The sequence below is a fragment of the Triturus cristatus genome, chromosome 2_1, assembly GCF_964204655.1.
Source record: "Triturus cristatus chromosome 2_1, aTriCri1.1, whole genome shotgun sequence".
Lineage (NCBI taxonomy): Eukaryota > Metazoa > Chordata > Amphibia > Caudata > Salamandridae > Triturus > Triturus cristatus.
The window spans coordinates 238,493,431-238,514,319 of NC_140581.1; the positions used below are offsets into that span (position 1 = coordinate 238,493,431).

General features: G+C 45.5%; 1 protein-coding gene across 2 annotated transcripts in view; it reads right to left on the reverse strand.

Moving 5' to 3' along the window:
• MTMR12 (myotubularin related protein 12) overlaps nucleotides 1-20,889 on the reverse strand; it is a 674,853-nt gene that overhangs the window by 326,222 nt on the left and 327,742 nt on the right. For both annotated transcript variants that reach the window (XM_085630615.1, XM_085630625.1), the window contains one exon: nucleotides 7,180-7,313. In XM_085630615.1, coding sequence (XP_085486741.1) covers nucleotides 7,180-7,313 — 134 coding nt within the window. The remainder of the gene's footprint in view (nucleotides 1-7,179; nucleotides 7,314-20,889) is intronic.

Below are 20,889 nucleotides of genomic sequence, written 5' to 3' on the forward strand. Positions count from 1 at the left end.
GCCTCGCAATTTGGCAACTTACTGGGGGAACAGAGCAAGGTTTGACCCTGGTCTTTAGGAGGGTATCAGTGAGTGCTTCAGTAGTGGTTGCCTCCAAGTGGATTACTTCGGTCGGGACATTGGTTCTGACCTGTAAGGTGGGGAGCTGGAGGTTGAGAACCTTGGCCACCCTCCGCATGACCATTGCAAAGGAAGCATTTTCTTCATTGGCTGGATCTGCGGGTGAGCAAAGGCCAGAATCAGGAGCGGTCTCAATACCAATGGCATCACGGAGGTCACCATACCAGTTTTTTTCATATTAGGGTTGGCCAATTTCATCTCCTGCATCATAGTCATTATCTGAATCCGTCCCAATCAAGGAATGTAGTGTATGAGAACTACCTCAGAGGCGAAGCGCTAATCGAGTCAGATGGAGAAGGCTGCCGTTCAACAGAAACCGAGCGCAGCCTAAGTCAAGGTCAGAGCAGCGCCGAGTGAGTCGGAGAACACAGTGGGCACAGTGCCGTTGATGGAGTCAGCATTGGCGTGGACGCTCCAGGAACTGGTGTATATCATGGAGGCAGAGTCAGTACAGGAGCAGAGAGAGGACCAGTGATGGGTTCAGATGGTACAACGGGCCCCAGCGGTGAACTCACCACCGGTATCCCAGATGGAGGGCCTACGAGCTTGTGGAGGCACACAGACTCACCAAAGGGAGTCGAAGCACGACCTCACAGATATCTTGGATCTGCCTCGATGTTGCAGACAGCCCCGGAAACTTGGATTGTGCAGGAACAGGTTGTGCAGTAGGATCAAACGTCAATCAACTTCGGAAGCGAGTTCAAGGGGCATGGTGATGAACTGGGACCTTCGCAGGAGGACGCGAGTCACGAGAATTGGCCAAGTCTTGCTTTGATTTTTTTTTTTTCTTAGGCTTAATAGAAGATTGACAGGGTAATGACGAACAACCACAGGATTGACTCCTGCAACTTGTGGCTCGGGAACGGGGACTTGGACCAGTTATGACTTGGAGTCTTCCAGCATTTGGTGACAGAGTTTCTACTCGCTGCCTTATATGGCCTTAAGGTTCATCAAAATTAATTTACTGCACCACAGGCCACCCTTACACACACACTTGCTTTTAAAAGTCTTTACAAGGTTTAAGATCTGCCGTTTTGAGAGGTGACAATTCCCTTGCAAAGTGTATATTTTGGGGCAAATAGGTCTCAGGATGAGAGGTGGCTCTGGATGCATCTCTGGTGGTGAAGAAGAGAGCAACTGATGTCAGTGTGCTGGAGTGGCACCTTTAATGGACCTGCATGTCATTCCCAGAGTGCAACGGCGTCAGTGTGGAGCTGTACAGTGCCAGCTAGTAGTGCACAGAGTTACTCAAAAGCCTCTAGATCCAATCTGACGAATGGAGAATATTCAATAGCCGAAGAATCTGCAGTTAAAATTCTCGATCAGAAACATAAATTATACATTGAAAAATCCATGGTTTTGCTTTTCATTAATTTTTGTTTTATAGAAGTATTTTAACCTTTTGAACTAGCATAGAAAAGCACCAAAATATACTGCGTAGGCATATGATATTCTAATGTTATTAATAATATTTTAAAGTATAACCTTGAGGAAATTAAAGCTAAGATCGTCGCTCTGAAAGAAAGGTTATCTCGATTATAATTATCTTGGTGTGGAAAGTAAGATGCAATCAAGATGAGGTTTCTCACTTTTAATAATTGTCCTTTGTCGATGCTGCCAATTAAAATTCATACAAACATTAGTAGAAAGAATGACGGGTTTCTCTTGGTTTTTATTGAACAAGGTGTTTGGTAAGGAAACTTAAAAATAAACCCAGGAGTAATTGTGGGGCAAATGTTTTGGGTTTTATTAATATCATTCTGCTTTTGAACAGAAGCAAACTATAAATATTATCTCATACTTCTAAAACAAAGTACAAGTTGTCAGGAAATTGAGCACTGCAGCTTAAATCCCTTTTATCTGAAACAAATTATTCACACAAGAATGATTCCTAGACTGCTGTGGTTAAGCATTCCCCTCTCATAGGATCCTTTCACTACAAAACATTTCTGGAGAGTCCTTTACAGTACAATATTTTTATTAAAATTAACAATTAAGTATATTTTGCATAAATAGATGTCCGTAGGTATTTGCCATTTTTCAGTTTGGCATGGATGGCACTATCTATTCCTATGCTTAAGCTTAAAGACTTTACTGTAATTTGGCAAAAGGCTTTGTCTCTTTTTAGCTCCGTGTGGATGGCACATCACTAACCCTATGCTTAAAATGTTTGCGAGAAAAATAGACATTTGAGATGAGCAGATTCAGGGTGCCAATGGTGTTGTAAGGTGCTCTAAATAGGAGCTGCTCTCCACCAAAACTTGGTATCTACCCAGAGTTCCCTGCATCCTTTTTTGCATCTTGTTCTGCTAGTACTACTCAGTCTCTTCTCTTCTTAAATTCCAATCAATTGTTTTACGCTCATATTTCTTTATATAAACTGAAACTAAAGATTGTTGATGGCAAACAATGCTGGCTTACTCAAAGGTGGTCACATTATGCACGTTTTTCTCTGCCCAAGCTGAAAAATGTTTGGTTGGATGAATGAAATAAAATCAACAAGAGCTAAGAGCTGCCTATCCTTTTTTTTTAAGTCTACCTTTTCATGAGGGGCATTCATGTCATAAGCTCAAATTATAAAATGAAAGCAAAACCAGTTGATCTTTGCTATATGTTGCACTGCAAATAATAACTATCAAGTAGGAAAACTCTGCTATAATGTGGTTGTCCCTAAATTAATTTTTATTTAAATCATAACTGTCTTCAGAAAAGTAAGGTTTTGAAACTCTAGGATACCTGCAGGTTTCCATCTTAATTTTTAACTGCACTGTTATTTTTTTATTAATTACATCTAATTTACTAACCTATTATTTTACAAATAAATTGTTTCATTTGTAATTTTCTACAATACTTATGGAGTCTTGATAACCATGTTCTTATTCTATCTTTCTATTTATTTTTCTTCTCTTTCCTTATTTCTCCGACTTGTTCTTTCTTATATTATTGCTTTTTTATTCTAAACCTGTAACCTTATTACACAAAGCCAGGGGGATGGTGATGTACAGAGCACACACCATATTAGGATGTATTTTCATTACCTTGCTCTGACAGTTTAATATATCTGTGACAAAAAGGTTAAAACACATGTTTATAATGACCTAAAAGTGTAACTGCTAGATCAAAATTAACACAATAATTTAAGGAAAATAATTACATCAGGATTGTACTTGCACACAGACAGCCTTTCAGGTATCAGCGACTAACTTCTAAATCTTTTAAGTCGTATTAGGGGAGAAGACAGATTAATTTTTAACCTGGTACCATGAAAATAACAAAAAACTGCAGGGCTAATTATCAGTCATCAATCCATCCAAAAATTTGAATCTACATTTTAAATACTGTATTTTCGTTAAGAAAAAAAGAAGGCATAACGATTTTCCCATTTTCCAAAAACACACAGTCTTCTCTCTAACAAATAAGAGAAACTTATGTCGGCAAGTTCACCGCTGTGACTTCATTTTTCAAATAATAAACACGAGATAAACTGACAAGTTAACAGAAAGAAGACAGGATCGGAGGGAGTGTTCTACCAGGCAGTCCTTTCGAGGATGTACAGCTTTCCAGAGTATTTCCAATAAGTGTATCTTTGTTTCTCCCTCAGTCTTTCTGATTTATATTGAGGTCAATTCACCAAATGCCAGTCACTCACCCTTGCCCTTTATAACATCATTGGAAGAGACATCATATGACCTTTGACCACCATGAATCTTCCCAGGAAGTGATGTCACATGACTTTAACCGTCATGATATCACAATAATGGACATTGCAGAAATTCCATAACAGCATGATTAAAGTAAACACAAAACAGAAAAATGTCTGATTTAGATTCCACCTATATTAGGTGCTGATATGATCTTTGAAAGTGGTGTGGAGTAGTAGATGCCCTGAATTATAGCAAGGGAAGAGAGTGAGACAGACCTCCTCTAAGGAATTACAGGGGGACTCTCATACTGCCCCTGAGAACATTTTGAAAAAAACGCGTAAAATATTGCATTTAAAGTACTATTTTCACAGAAACGTGCTAACAAGTAGTAAGCTCAGAAAGGACACTTGTTAAATATTCAAGGCCTTTCATGGTGTATAAAGCCAGTGAAACTGGACGCTCACGAAGAATTGACCCCAATTATTTTCTAAATGTGCTACGGCTGCCCAAAATGTCAAAAACTACCTCCAGGGTGCCAGGGCTACCATTTTTCCATGAGTGCCCCCAATATGCAGACATTCCACCCTCTCAAGACCTCGGCAACAACCTCACCACCTTCTTTCACCACAAGATCAAGGAGGTCTATGACAACTTCAGAACTCAAGACCCACCCACCCCACCCAATACCACCACACCCAACGACTCCAGACCCCAGCAGACCTTGCCCAACTGGACCACCCTCACGTGTGACAACACCCTCAGGATCATTAAAAACATCCACTTCGGAGCTTTCTAGGATTCCTGCCCTCACCACATCTTCAAAAGAGCCGACACCTCCATCACACTCGAACTCTGCCGCACCATCAACTGCTCCATCGAGTCTACCACTTTCCCGACCACACGGACCTTAAAAACGTTAGACCCATCTCTCTGCTCTCTTTTCCATCTAAAGTCAGCAAGAAAACCCTCAACTCCCAATTCTCTGAGTTCATCAAAACTAACCACATCCTGAACCCCTCCCAATTGGGCTTCAGAAGCAACCACGGCACTGACACCGCTCTCCTCGCAACTACAGATGACATCCCGACCCTCCTCTACCTAGTCAAAACTGCTGCCCTCATCCTCCTGGACCTCTCAGCCGCCTTTGACACATCTCCCACTGCACCCTCTGCGCAAGACCTAACGACGCGGGCATCCACAACAAAGCCCTAAAATGTATCCACTCCATCCTCACCGGCCTAAGACAGAGTCAGACTTCCACCATTCAATTCGGGAACCCACAGAAGTCAGCTGTGGGTGCCTCAGGGATCATCCCTGAGCCCCAACCTCTTCAACATCTGCACGGTCCGCTTGCATCCATCGTCAGATACCACAGACTCAACATCGTCTCCTACCCCGACAACACCCAGCTGATTCTCTGTCTCACTGAGGAACCTACAACCGCCAAAAGAGCAACTTCCACAAAGGGATTAAAGCCGTCACCACCTGGAGGAAGGACAGCTGCCTCAAGCTTAACTCAGACACGACCAAAGTACTCATCCTGGACTCCACCCCCTTCACCTGGGATGACTCCTGGTGGCCCGCAGCGCTCAGTAACCCCTTCCCCCACATCCACAGACTACACACGAAGCCTTGGCATCATCCTGAACTTCTAGCGCTCAATGAACTGTCAAATCAATGCTGTCTCGTCCTCCTGCTTCCACACGCTCCGCCTACTTCGCAAGATCTTCAAGTGGATCACCACCGAGTCCAGGAAAATGGTAATCGATGCAGCAGCAGAGTGGACTACGGCAACGCACTCTACGCCGGCACCACCCAGAAACTCCAAAAGAAACTGCAGAACATCCAGAACGCCATAGCCAAACTCATCCTGAACATCCCATGCCGCAACCACATCACGGCCACCTGAGAGACCTGCATTGGCTACCCATCAACAAAAGAATCCCAGTCAAGCTCCTCATGCACGCCTACAAAGCCTCCACTACACCGGACCTACATACTTCAACCACTGCCTCTTCTACTACACTCCCACCACACTTCTCCACGCCGCCCAACCGTCTCTGGCCACCATCCCACGGATTCGCAAGATAACGGCTGGAGGAAGATTCTTCTCCTACCTCGCTGCAAAGGCCTTGAACTTCCTGCCTCTGCACCTCAGGCAAAAAACATTGCTGCCACAATACAGGAAGGACCTCAAGACCTGGCTCTTTGACTGAACCCTTAACCGCTGTGCAAACCCCCTACCCCCTTGAGACCCTCATCAGTGAATAAAAGCGCTGTTTGATGGCTGCCCCCATATGCCAAAAATGATATGCAATGCAGCAGTGCCAGAATTCTGACGGTAATGCCCTCCAGTTCCCCATTTGCCAAGAGTGTCCTCTAGTACGCCAATACCTTTATTTTACCATGGGTGCTCGTTATGCCAAAAAATACCTCCAGTATGCCTCTGCCAGATTTTTGTTACAGGTGTCATTCATGCATCCAGCATGACAACACTAATATTTTGCCATGGATTCCCCATAAGCCACATATTACCTTGAGTGTGCCAGGGCCAACATCAGAATCACAGACATAGCACCACATTCTTTCTTATATTAACTCACTCACACTATAACTCATCCATCCATTATCACTCACTTGCACGTACACAATAATTGTCACTCATATTCACCTGCACTCATTCTTACTCTCACTCACATATTTTCCCTCTTACTCATGCTCAATCACTCACTCATTCTCATTCACTGTTACTCATTCTCACTCCTCTCTCCCTCTTGCATATTCTCACTCAATCAATTGGAGTCACTTTCACCCACACATTAGCTCTCTCTTACTCATACTTACTGTCACTGAAATTCACTCATTCTTACTCACTTACTTACTGACTCACTCGCGTTTGCTCACACACAAACACATCGTCACACAAAACATACACATGCCCTCTCACGCAAACACTCTAAATCACAAGAACACACAACATACATTTAAAACCACTGCGACCCTTAATTGACATCCAGGCTCAAGTGGTCTAGTACAGTAGAAGCAATAGGCCAGCATCTCAAGATCTGTAGTCGATTTTGAAAGCACAGATTGCGCTAGTTGGGTTTCAGATGCGCTCTATGGCAGAGTCGCTTCCATTTTGTGAATTCCTGCACTATACAAGTGTAAATAGAGAGTAAGCCAAGCCTGACATTTACAGCGACCTCTAAAAGTAAAAACTAAACATGAATATTTCCACCATTTTAAATGCCAAAAAAACATGAATGCTTGCACTACTCTATTCCAAATTGTGGTGGTTAAAGGCAGATGGATCTATGAATAGACTACAAACTTCAAACTACACAAGAGAAAATATACGACAAGACCAGAAAATATGAAGGAAAAACTTACATGTGAACTGGCATTTCAAACTTACCCTTTTAACTTCCTCTTCTTTCGTAAATTTTAAACAAAAGTGGAAAACTCGAAAGTCTTTGCAATAAAGAATCAGTTTCTCAGGGTATTTTCTTACTTGCCCGGTCAAAAGGGATTTCTTTTTTTCATCATAAACTAACAGATAAAGAGAAAGCTCAAGTAAGCTTATGTCAAACAGATAACATTGTCATTGAACGTCAGTACTCTATATTTACTTCTCAAAGCTGCAAGTGCTCGGGTGTTCAGATACGATTAGGTCTAAACCTCTATGATATATTAGTGAGAGAATATTAGTTAAGCTGTAAAGTAGACAATAAAAACAGGAATTTCCAGCGGCAAGTCTGGTTGGAAAAACAAAATCAACATAAAACACCTGTGCAAATGATTAAAACAAAGATAATGCAACGAGTGAAAGGAACATATTCACAACATGTAAATGCAATGATCTATTTTATGTTGTTGGAACCCCTCTGAGAAATAAGCTGAGACGGAACAACTAGCATGCGGGTTTGCTCATTGTTTAGTAGAACTCTGCTGCTGGCAGCTAGCGATTTACTATGCACTAACAACGAATCATCCAGCTTGGAGCTAAGCTGAATCTCACAGTGACTCGTGCGCTTTTTGGGCTGCTGCTCATAATGAGGTCCTACCCTGAGGATGATCGCAGCATCAGGACATTCCAAAGGGTTGGAAGGTCTTGACACGGTATTCTTGTACAGTTCTGGATTGCCTTCGCACACAATGCATTATTTTCCATCATATGATTGATGTTCTGTAATGACACATTTAACTAACTCTAATCTTCTGTATGACAGACATTCAAACAATCATAACCTGCAAGCGCCAAGTAACTCCTTATGACTTTTTGTACACGTGTACACAAGGTTATGCACATATTCCTAAACTGGAAAAGGGGAAACTTAAAATATATGAAACTCGAGTGGATCATAAACTGAGAGATGGGTCATGATTCAGCCCACTAAACCCTTTACATTGCACCTCTATATTTCCTTCTGTCACAAAAAGCATGTCAATTAAACCCGGATGGAGGCAATACTTCAGTGCAGGCTTCATCTCTTCCAAGTAGCATGTGAAAAGATTGCAGAAATATGACCTTTAGTAAAGAAGATGCTGATAAACCAAAACTGTGATAAGACCTTGTTTAGAAAAGATAGAAAGGATCCCATTAAAAGCAAATGCATATTAACATGTAAAAGGACAATGCCACTGATTAGGAGCAACAACTTGTAAGAATCATCTTCTGTAAATCAATGTAGTATGGTGTATGAGGGGGTTTCCCCCCGGTGGACAATCTGGGTCAACATAACATGGATGTACCTTGCGAATAGGATATATTGTTCAAATGTGACATGTTACTACACCTCTACGGTGTTTTAGGCGATATGAGTGTAGTACGTTTTTAGGGTTCAGGGATAGATGGTGCTAAAGATAGTAAGGAGTTTCTAGGGTTCAAAGATGGGTAATGTAAGGGACAAAAAGGCTTTTTTAGGGTACAGGCCTTGGAAGTGTTAACGGGTAGTAAGGAGAATTTAGGGTTGAGAGGTGGTTAGTGTTAAGGTACACCAAGTAATTTTAGGGTTGGGAAGAGGGTAGTGCTAAGGGATAGTAAGAAGCTTTTAGGGTTCAGTAATGGTTATGGGGTAACAATAAGTTTATAGGGCTCAGGGATGGATAGTGCTTTTAAAAAAAGCTCCCTTGAGCTGATGGGTGACTAGCTGTGGTTGATGCACCATGCACATGCGAAGACTTAGTGGCATTTCCAGCACCTCTAAAATAACTTTGTACAACTATCCTGAAACACGTCTCTAGACATGCACAGCACTGGTGCACCGACAATGGTGAAAACTAAAGACATTTGCTGAAGTAAGTGTCCATATAGTTATCTTAAAAAGTAAATGGAGAACGGAATATCAGAGCCAACATCATCAAAAGTCCCTGAGTAAAGCCCTGTACATTGCTGTGCCTACATGGCAGTGCCATGGGCAGTCTTATTAAAACGGGGAGTGGAATTCCAAGGATAACAATTTTGCCAAAAACACCTTAGTGCACAATAAGGATGGTAATCATAAAAAGTACTGTGTGCCTTGGGGAAAAGTAATTCTCCTGTACCTAGAGCTTAAGGAGTTCCTAGAGGTGGCAGGCCCCACTGCTAAACCACCACAACCATGATCGCTGTCTGGCCATGTTAGTTCAGGCAGCAAACAACAACCCCTACCCCATTCTGATATGGAGGTAATTTGGTGGGCCTTGGATGAGGATTCTGCTGTTCAAGGTCTATCTAGGGCCTTAAGGACAGCCAGATAAAAACAAAGATAAGATGTTTGGGAGCCTAGAAACAATTACATTTTTATGAATGTAGAGTGACCATCATTGGTCTCTGGTTACACCTGCCAGATGACCCTATTAAGGAGGTAACAGCATTGCAATGCTGCAAAACTATACCATTTCTGGATCTGAACGGTCAAAACAATGTACTATCCTCTTGTGTTTAGATTAACTGAAATCTCACAATCCACTAAAGAAGAACATCTTAGTGGTCATTCAGGAACCAGTTAAAGAAGATAGCTAAGATGATACAGAGCCAAAAAATGCAACTCTGCTTTGATACACGTTTAATCGCCATTGAATACATAAAATTCTATGATCTGTGGGGCTCATATTCACTCTACTTACGCTACTCTCCCTGTTCAGTAGAAAAGGCATAAACCTATGCTACGCTGAAGGCACATCTGCTACTTTCACCCTGCGATCCAACACCATAGCTAGCATGCATCTAGCAATGAGTCGAACAAAGGAATCTCAAATTTAGTGCAGCAAAGACGGAATGTGCCAAAATAAAACCAATGCTCAGACTTTGACTACAGCACTAAAAGATGCAAACTGGGCCGTGGTCAAGATGGTGAAGGAGTAGGGCCCTGGAAGAGTAGGAGGCTCAAACCCCAAGGAGGCAGAGGAGGAGACACAGCATGGAATCTTTGCTGGGGCGAGGTGCACAGTCCTATGTTGGAGGCAGCATGCACTGTCCTTGATTCGGCATATCAGAACCCCAGACCCCAAGAAGACAATGATGTTAGTTTGTGCACACACCGGGGGACAGCAGAGACTGTCTGCAGGACGGTAGAGGGCCAAGGCGAGAAAGAAGGAGGTGGTCCAGAGAATAACGGAATCTCTATGAAGTAGGTGGGAGCGCCCCCAGAGTGACGGGGCTGGTAAGGTAGAAACCTGGCTATGGTGGACCATAGAAAAAGACAACAGGGGAATTTGGGGGCAAGGGCTCTGGGCCTGGAAGGCAGCACAGGCCCCCAAGGTGGGGTAAGACAGGGTGCTCGCCAGCTGGCAAAATGGGCCCTTCTGCAGACAACAAGTGGAGCGCTGTCCTGAAACCAGGGCCAAGAGCCTAAGAAGCATATACAAAATCCCCCACTGTGATACTCAGAAGCTAAAGACTAAGGCAGTACGGCTGAGAGAAGACAGATAGTGGGGGCACGAGGCCCAGACACCCCCAGTGAAGCCTTGACTGACTGTATAGCTCGGAAAGCAATCCAAAAAGGTACCTTGCTCAAAGGAGAAGCAGGGGAATTGCCATGCCAACAAGGAGTACGCCGGGACAGGAAGACTGGAATACTGTGAGCACTCAGAACGCACAAACTCACTAAGTGAGCTTGGGGAGCTGGCAGGCCTCAATATGCAGAGTAATAGTAATCCAGGACAATTGGCTCAGCTTTTTGGGCTGCAGCAGGGTCAAGCAAAACAGAAGCAGATGCTCAGTGACAAATTAACGAATAAGCAGAAACTGGAAGCAGAGCTTAAGCCCAGATCAGCAGCAACCTATGATTTGGCTACTGACTCCCACAAATCAATGGAGAACAATGCTCTCATAAACTAGAGCATTTATGGAAGACCTCTTTAAGGATCTAAGAGAGTATTTCTTCGTGCTGCAGGAGACACTGAACCACTACCTACATGGCATCAAGAATGACTTGAATATTTTGCAAGATCGAGGTGTGACCCTGGAGAAGGATGTAAAAAGTCAGCCAGAGGAACAGTAGTTCCTCTGTCAGGAACTGATAGACTTGAAAGATCAAAACAGGGAAGGGGAGCTAACTGAGAGATTCATTGACATCCTACAGAGTTGCAGCTAGTCAGAGCCACAAGGAGGTCATCTCGGATGGTCAAAATAGTGTGTTTTGATGCAAGAGACCTAATCTCACTGACTAAGATGCTTGCAGTATTAAAACATGCTTCACAACAGAGGATGAGACATGTGCCTCGTATTGTACACCTATTAAATATAGACTGCCACAGTTTAAAAACAAATTGGTTCCAAGGGTAGTATTTCCCTTCTGCTCCTTACAAGAATAGGTGGGTTGCCACTGTCTTGTCAGACAACTTTAAAGGAGAGATCCATAATGTATTTCAGCATCAGTAAATCTTGATCTTGAAGTCCTCGCTGTAAAGAAATAGTTAAACCTAATGTATGTGTGGTGAACAGTGAGATATGTGTATAGGCGACTGAGCTGGGTTGGTACACCCTTCGCGCATCCTCTTGAAACAGTTCAGCAGGCAAGATTTACCCTCCTAACATCACAGCCTTTAAGGAGTTCTAGTGGGCCCTACACAGGGCAGACACTCCGGACAAGATATTGCACTTCCAATCTTACACATATTTGGAAACAGATGGGTTACAGCGTCTCTGCCTTGCACAAGCTAGAACCCTAGAATAGCCCATCAGGTGGAGGACGTGCCATTCCTATGCTCAAATACAACAAATGCACCAGGCCTGCATGGTTTTATGACAACATTCTACAATACATTCTGCCACAGCTTTGCCCTGAAATTAATTCATTTATTCAAAGACCCCAGCACTTTCCTTGGATTGGTGCTGGGGGCCCCAATTACTAAAATACAAAAGCCAGGCTGGGAGTGTTCCCTTTGTGGATCATACATACCGATCTGGTGATTAATCGTGGATGTAAAGTTGTTTACTGGAGTGTTGACGGCTAGACTGGGGTCATATATGCCAGGCTTGACAGACCCTGACCAGTCAGGAATTATTCCTGGCAGAAGCTGTAGTGACAACACTAAGAAATTACTCCACATTATTGACCATATCAATATGATTAGAAAGCACTGCTGCAATACGATGCACAGAAGGCATTCAATCACATAATGGCATTGTCTGGACAAGAGGCTTGAGGCCTTCAGGTTTGAGCCCAAGTTAAGGAGATTAGTGCAATGTGGCTACACCAAGACTATGGGTGCCATGACTGTCAATAGAAGAGAGTCAGTACAATTCTCTATTGAAAGAGGTATCGGGCAGTGGTGCTCTTTTTCCTGCTCCTGTTTGCCCTAATCACGGAGCTGCTGGCTGCATGATCAGCAACTACCAAAACATATGAGGCATTACATTTGGGTGGGCCACAGATACACTAACTATGTACGTCGAGAATGTGTTAGCTTCAGTGGTCAACCTTGCCAAATCTAATTATGCATTGATGCAAGAACTAAAAGATTATAGCAATACATCAGGATTCAAGATCAATGCACCAAAATCGCAAATTCTAAACATTTCAGTCCCATCCGCGCAAACTTAATTAAGGGCATGATTTTGCTTTCAGTGTTCTTCTTATGCTATGAAGTAATTAGGAACTTATATTACCCAGTCCTCATAACAGATAGCCTGACACATTACACTATCTGAGAAATAAAATAGTATTTACAAACATGGTACATGGGGGGTCTCTCTTAGTATGATAGCTCCAGTTAAAAACAACCGATCCACCCATATCCTTTACCTTTTGTGACATTTCACTTACAAGCCCCAAAGAACACCATATAAAAGTTGCATGGACCAATTAACTACTTCACACAAGCAGAGAAGGGCCAAAAATAGTCAATTTCTGCATTAGACTCCTGGGGAGGCAGGACTGGGATCCCCAACCTTACTGAAATACTATCAGGTGTCCCAATTATGGTACATGGTGGAGTGGCAAAGAAAATAATATAAGAAACAGTGGTGTTTCACGGACCGTATGGTCACAGGGACACACAAATGAAATGTCTTTTGGCTGATGAAGAACAACATGGTCTGGAGCTTGTATTCATCCGCAGTGACAGGCCATGCTGGTTGTCTGGCGATACCAATAGGCATCTTGTTATTCTCCTCCCCGCTCATCCCACTAGAGGTAAACCTCCTTCTTGCAAGCTGACCGAGATGGAGCTTTAGAGATATGGAACGAAGGGTGGTGCAGGACAGTGAGTAAGCTATTTGATAATTATGATATAAAGCCTTTCAAACTGCTCAAAAGATACTAGATTTTTTCAGATTCGGATTGCTTTCACTATTGTCACATTATACACTGGGTAGTGCATAGTTCAATTAGGCCCTACCCAAGTGGACGTGATATTGTTATTAGGGGACCTCACAGAGTCTCTACCAGCACTGGATGAACATCTTCATGGTTGCAGAGGGAAAATTAATATGGATGAGGTCTCAGGAGTGACACTGCCTCAGAATCGATTAAATAAGATAAGTTCGCTCTCAAATGGACATCACATTTAGTACTTAGTTGTCAGAATCACACCTATACACAAGGATAACATTCCATATCTTCAAAGTAAGGTTAGGAATGAATTCACAAAATGGACCTCACAAGCTGGATGTCGCTCTCCATCTACTGGTTGGGAAGGATTAGTTGAGTTAAGATGAATATCCTACAGCGAGCTTTGCATCTCTTTCTGGCTCTCGCCGTTAATGTGTAAGAAAAGCTTTTGAACAGATGCAGAATCTGATAACGAAGTTCATATGCAATAACGCCAAAACTAGAGACCCACTGCACATAATGCAACGACCAAGACAAATGGGAGGACTACCACTGCGAAATCTTTATACATACGATACGCAGCTCAGAATAATGATGGAATTGTCAAGAACGGAGAGATAAAAAACTGGACAGCCATGGATAACGCTGTACTTATCAGAGTGTTGTGGTACTTGATATGGCTAGACATAAACAGAGACCCATCATTGAGTAGATCAGCACGCCAGTGGTGAGTATACACTACATATATGCCTTTCTGCTTATCTGTCCCCATAAACTGATATACTTCAACACTAACTTTACCACAGCACTGGAGAACAGCCAATTTCAGAGCAGGAGGGAAGGTGAGTGCAGAATCTTTGTAGATCTCTTCCAGAGTAGGAACATTACATTCTTCATGCATTGCAAAACAGAATTCGGGATCCGAGAAATGGAGCGACTGTGTTAGGTCTAGGTCAGGCATTGGACTCTCAAGCCTCAAATAAATATACTTGCAAGGATGTTTAGGACAAAGGTGGTAGTCATGGCGATTTGCACACGTCTCATTAATTCACTATTCACATCTGCTTGGGCACATAAGAACATAAGGGAGGAATATTTGAGTAGACAGATTACAGATATTGCATGGGAGAAACTAGGCAGACAAGACATCCACAAAAGCTCTGCATGTACTGAGAATTAAGAGACTCACTCTAAACTTCTCTATGAGCAGTACTATACACCAATAAAGCTACATCACATGTACCAGACAGCTAGACCAGAATGGAGAGGTTGCAGCAGATTTGGGGGCACCATTCATATTTGTTTGGTTTGTCCTAAACCAATGCCAATTTGGGAGGATACATTGAAAACACTTGGAGGTATTCTAGGGTACATCTTAGGGTACTGTTGTGGGAGCTGAGGCGAGAACATTTTAGGATTCTGAACAAGAATGATAGACATTATGGCAGTGACTAGGGCAAATGAAGCTAGTGACCCAGCCTTTTAAATAGGGGAGGGGAGAGATAGAGAGGACACCTGGCATGTCCAGGTGCTAGGTGGACAGAAAACTGCTAGGGGGACAGAACACTAACTGGAACACAGCAATATCGTGGCAGGTACTCGCCAGAGCGGCACAGTCTAAGAAGATGGTGCACGTGAGTAGAGCACTAGACAGTGGTGCCACATGAAGGATAAGATGGTGATCGTGATGAAGAACTACAGATGAGGGAGGACTGCAAATGGATGCAGCAATAGGCATCACCCAATCAAAGGAAACTCCAGTGGGTGGCATGCCTGGAGAAGCAACCTGTGCACCAAGGAGCCTACCAGGGATAAACGAGCCCCACCTGCAGGTTAGAGACGAGGAAAGCAGACATGCCAGGAAGTTCAAACCCATCTCCTGCATGAAACTCAGGCACGTGGTGAAGAGCAATGCCACAGCGCCTCCCCCACCAAGAAATTAGAAGGGCTGGGAAAAGAACCAGGGCCCATGGGGTTTCCAAGCAAGCCGAAAAGAAAGTTGTGCCACTTGTTTGGGGGCAGCGACATCAATGGGCATCAGAAGACCATGACCAGGTGTCTACAGAAAAGTGGTGGGTCTGGCACCTTGCACCCCCCCCCCCAACCTAAGGGCAGGATGGACTAGCGCAGTTTTGTAGAGAGGAAGGGACCATGAGACCTGCTGGACTTGGCTCAAATTGCCAGTTTAGCACACACAACAGCCCAATGCACTCTGACACAAATTAACCCATGAGGCCAAATCAGTGGTAGCTATAAACTGAACCTACTACCTGGGAGAACAGGATACTTGAGCAAGGCCAACTAGACCCAGATACAGATGTAGCCTGCTATTTGATCAACAGCAGTGTTGCGGCCAGTGACTGAATGGTGAGGGAACAGGAATCCATGGCCAGTAGCAGCCAAGGGTGTGAGAGCAGACTCAAAAAGAACAGAGAGACCAATAATAAAGAGTTGCTGGAGGAAGGGGAGCAAGAAATAAGGAAATGACCCCAAACATCTGAAACAGGGAAAGAAACGGCCAGAGCCCTTCAGTACCTATGTTTATAGACACTGAAATAGTGACCAAAGGTTTTATGCAGTAGCTCCATCTTGGACATCCAACACAAAATTGGGTCAGAGCCTATTTAAAAAATTATTAAAGAGGAGTAACAAGAGGGTCGTTTTCTCGGCTAGATTACATTTTCCTTTCGAGGGGCCGCGGTGGCACGGGGGGTGGAGGCGGATATCCTCCCACGTGGTTTATCGGATCATTCCCTGGTCTCGCTTCGTCTGCGGCTCGGGAAGGGGGGTCAGTGGGCAATTTCGCTGGCACCTTTCGGGTTGGCATCTTCAGCAGGAAGACTACTGTGCCCGCATGACGGAGGCTCTGGATCTGTACTGGGCTCGGAATGTGGGCTCGGTGTCGGGGGTTGATATCTTATGGGAAGCTTGGAAACCTACGCTGCGTGGGGTTGACATCTCCTATAGTGCGGCGGCCCGCCGAGCGCGTGATGCGGGGTTGGTCCGGGCGGAGGGCGAGATTAGGGACCTTGAGAGTCGAAGCCGAGGTGAGTCAGGTGGTGGCGCACGGCGTCCGTTGCAATATGCCCAGCAAACATACGCCTCGCTTTTGATGGATGAGGCGAGGCAGACATGGTTAGCTACGAGGAGCCGGGTTTATCAGTGGGGCGACAAATCAGGGACCATGCTTTATAGGCTGTGTCAGGGGCAGCATCAATCTCAGGCCCTCCCGGGGATCACTGATGGAGGGGCGCGTGCTGACAGACCCTAGCGCCTTGGCGGCAAGCTTTGCAACATACTATGCGGAGTTGTATGGCTCGCGGGAGACCCTACCCGGGGGGGGGGGGCTTATAGATCGGTTCCTCGATGATCTTCCCCCTAAAGCCCTTTCGGATGAGGCGCGTGCAGATTTGGACCGACCGCTGACGGTGGATGAGTTGGGGACGGCATTGGGGAGCTTGTCCCTAGGGAAGGCCCCGGGACCGAACGGGTTCCCGAGTGAGTTCTTCAGAAAATACTTTCTGCAACTAGGGCCCCATTATCATGCGGTGGTGGAGGATGCCTGTGAGCGGGGGGTTTTGCCGGCCGGCTGACGGCATGCAGAGATTGTCGTATTCCATAAGCCGGGCCGCTCTCCTGAACAACATGCCTCCTATCGGCCTATTTCCCTCCTAAATGTGGAGGCGAAGATTCTTGCCAAGGCCCTGGCTAACAGGCTCTTGCCATATATCCAGACCAGGCCGGGTTTATGCCGCATAGGGCAACGCGTCACAATATCCGGCGTGCGCATGTGGCGATTGCTGCAGTCCAGCGGCGAGAGGCTCGGGCAGCTCTCCTTTTGGCTGACATAGATAGAGCTTTTGACTCTCTTAGTCGGCGCTATCTTTTTGCCTTGCTGCAGCGTCTGAACCTGGGGCCACGCTTCCTATCCTATTTAACGCTTCTGTATACGGATCTTACGGCCTCGGTTCGGTTGGCAGGGGCGGCCTCGGCGCGATTCCCGGTGCACCGGGGGACGCGACAGGGCTGTCCCTTGTCGCCATACCTCTTTGCCTGAGCCATGGAACCGCTGGCCGCCTGGGTTCGGATGGACACGCAATATACAGGGTTTGAGTGGGATTCATGGCCTCTCGGATCGCATTGCCCTCTATGCCGACGACGTGTTGTTCTTCCTTTCGGATCTGGATAAAACAGGACCGCGGCTGCTCCGCATAATGCAGGTCTTTGGAGAGACGTCGGGATTATACATGAACCCGAGGAAATCCACCCTTTGGGTGCTGGGCGGCCGGGACGTACGGGGTGAGTGGACGGCGTCATTGTGTCTTGCGGCAGGGGGGCTGCAATATCTGGGGGTCTTTTTGACCGATGTGCAGACGATCGCCTGGGAGCGCAACGTGGTACCGGTGTGGGAGAAAGTATGTCGTGATGTTAAGCTCTGGGCGCGTATGCCTCTCACTATCTGTGGCCGCTCTGCCATCTTTAAGATGGTGGCACTGCCTCGACTTCTTTACCAGCTCCAAAACCATCCATATGAGATTCCTCCCAGTTGGTTTCGGAAGGTTAATGCGGTGCAGAGTCACTTTCTGTGGGAAGGGGACCTGGTCAGGGTGTCGCTGCGGGTTTGCTTTCTGCCGGTATATGACGGGGGACTGGCTACCTCTGATCTCTTATCCTATTACGCCTCCCATTTATTGGTCCTGGAAAAATGGTGGTATGGTGATCGGGGAGACCCGGCGTATGCGGTGGAGAGGAGTCTCATGGACCCCCATACGGTACATACCCTACTTTACGCGACTGCGTTGCGAGAGGCACTGCCACCGGTCACTCAGGTGGTGTTCCGGGTGTGGCGTCAGGCTCTACGTCATATTGGCTGGTGGGGTAGGCTTACCCGGGAGACCCCGTTGTGGCAGAACGGGCTGCTCCCTCAGTTGGCGACCCTCTCTGGATTTAGGGGTTGGGACAGGATTGGTATCTCCACGTTGGGATCGGTGGTTAAGGGCGGTGTGATGAAATCCTTTGGAGACTTACAGCATGAGTATCAAATGCCACAGACGCAGTTCTTTAAATACCTCCAGCTGCGCGACGCCCTCGCCCCTAGACTGGAGGGTATGCAGTCTATCCCTGAATTCAGTCCCCTTGAGGCTAAGGTGTTTATGGGGGATCTCCAAGAGAAGAAAGTCTCTAAAATCTATCAATCTATGGTGATTCATAGTGCTCCGTCCCTGCAGGGTCTGCGTGAGTGGTGGGAGACGGATGTGGGGCCGTTGGATGAGACGGATTGGAGGGAGGCCCTGGCTTCCCCCGCGAAGCTAGTATAGCGATCCGACTGCGCCTCGTCCAATTCCGGTATCTCCACAGGACATATTACACACGGCAGCGGTTGTGGCGGGCGGGTCTTATAGCCTCCCCGGACTGCCTTAGGTGTGGGCGAGAGGTGGGGTCTTTGATGCACAAGGTCTGGCACTGCCCGGCAGTGTGCAGGTTTTGGGGGGGGGAGGGGCGGGGAGTGTTAGGGTGCCTGTCGGAGGTGTTGGGCTGGGATCTCCCAGTCGACCCCAAATTGGTGTTGCTCCATATTATGGCCGATATTGGGGGCAATATCTATAAACGCCACTTGCTGCTTCTGGGCCTAACGACAGCCCGGGCATGGAAGGCGCCGGCGGCTCCCTCTCTTAATGTTTGGAAACTAGGTTTAGATTTCAATATGGGCCTGGAGTTGCCGATCTTTAAGGCGCGTGGGTGTCCTCGGAAACACTTCAAGATCTGGAAGCGGTGGGCTGATTATAGGGGCATCTTCCTTGACCCGGTCCCTCCTGATGGAGACTTTGGGCCTATTTGAGTGTCAGGGGTGGCGCTGAGTATCTATTGTATAGAGATAATGCTGGTGGATTCTGGGGGTGGTGTGGTCGGGGGGGCGGGTGTTGGGAAGGGAGGGGTGTTTTTTCTTGACAAATGATGTATGAACAGCTCTTCAATGTTCCTTGTTATGTAAAAATATCAAGAGCTGTTGCTATTTACTATGTGGCAGATCCCCTGGTTCTACAGGGGCCTGCAGTCCTTGCCTTCTTGATTAATAAAAAGGGTTGTTAAAAAAAAAAAAAAAAGGAGTAACAAAAACATTGCAAAACTCGGCAACAAGGTGCACTCCCTATAGAAAACAATAGATAAGAAGATGAGGGCTCAAGAAGCATCCCATGTCTGCTTGCTCCTGATGGAAGAACAAAATGTGATCTTGCAGGAGGGCTTGGAGATTAGATTACACAGGAACAATGTTTGAAATGGGGGGTGGGAGGGGTGTACGCCGGGTCAAATATGTGTAAACATATGTACAGGACCTTTCCATGCCATATGGGAGAACATAGACATCAGGCCAATTCATATCCACAGGCCACAATCCAATAAAAATCTGGCCCCACCAGACATTTCATAACGTTTACCCTTATGAAGACAAGGAGCACATCACTGCAGGGATGTGTGAGGGTGACAACATCCATCTCCTTTAATGGAGTTACTCTACAAATTTTCCAAGACTTTTTTCAAGCTACACTAAATGAAAAACATTCAACCAGTGGCAACTTTTTTGAAGGCACAAGGGGTGAAGTACAAGCAGGAATACCCATTCAGGATCATGCATCTCTGAAAAGGACACAAGTGATCCATGAAGTCACTAACTGAGGACTACGAAACCTAGGGGGCGAAAGTAACGTCAATCACCCCCATCCTGATGGAACTCCATTGGCTCGTCTTGCTGGCCTGAAATATCTTCAAAACCATCTGCATCATTTAACAAACCCATCACGACCAGCAATCCTGCTTATCTTGAAGACAAGCTTGTAATCTCTGGCGCTTCTTGGAACACATGCAGCCAGGACACCATTTGACCGCCGAGTAGGAAGAGTAATACAAAAATTAAAAAACATAGCAGGCCTGTTCCTTCTAAGCACAGAGGGTCTGGAACAACATCCCCAATATTTATCAGGACTCCCCCAACGTTGCTTCAATTTAGGAAAGAGTTGAAGACTCACCTTGTAGTGAGGTTATGTATTCACTGCGTACATTGCTAAGTTAGCATAAATTAGTATAAGCTTGGCTGCCATGATGCCGCTTTTTGCACACATTTCTATATGCATTTGTTTTGCACAAATTCTCTGCTTGTGCTCGCTCATATGAGAACCGTCTACCTTTCACTTCTCTTACTTTACTCAGATGCTCTGTCTGCACAGCGTGTTCAAGGTAAAAAAACAATGTGCTCTGTTAATCTGCTGTTGGTCAGTCCCACATATGTTAGACATAATACTGCCACAGCTACACTACTGAAAATCAAGTGCTTTTAATATGGCATGGCATGCATGTTAGGTACTTGGAGA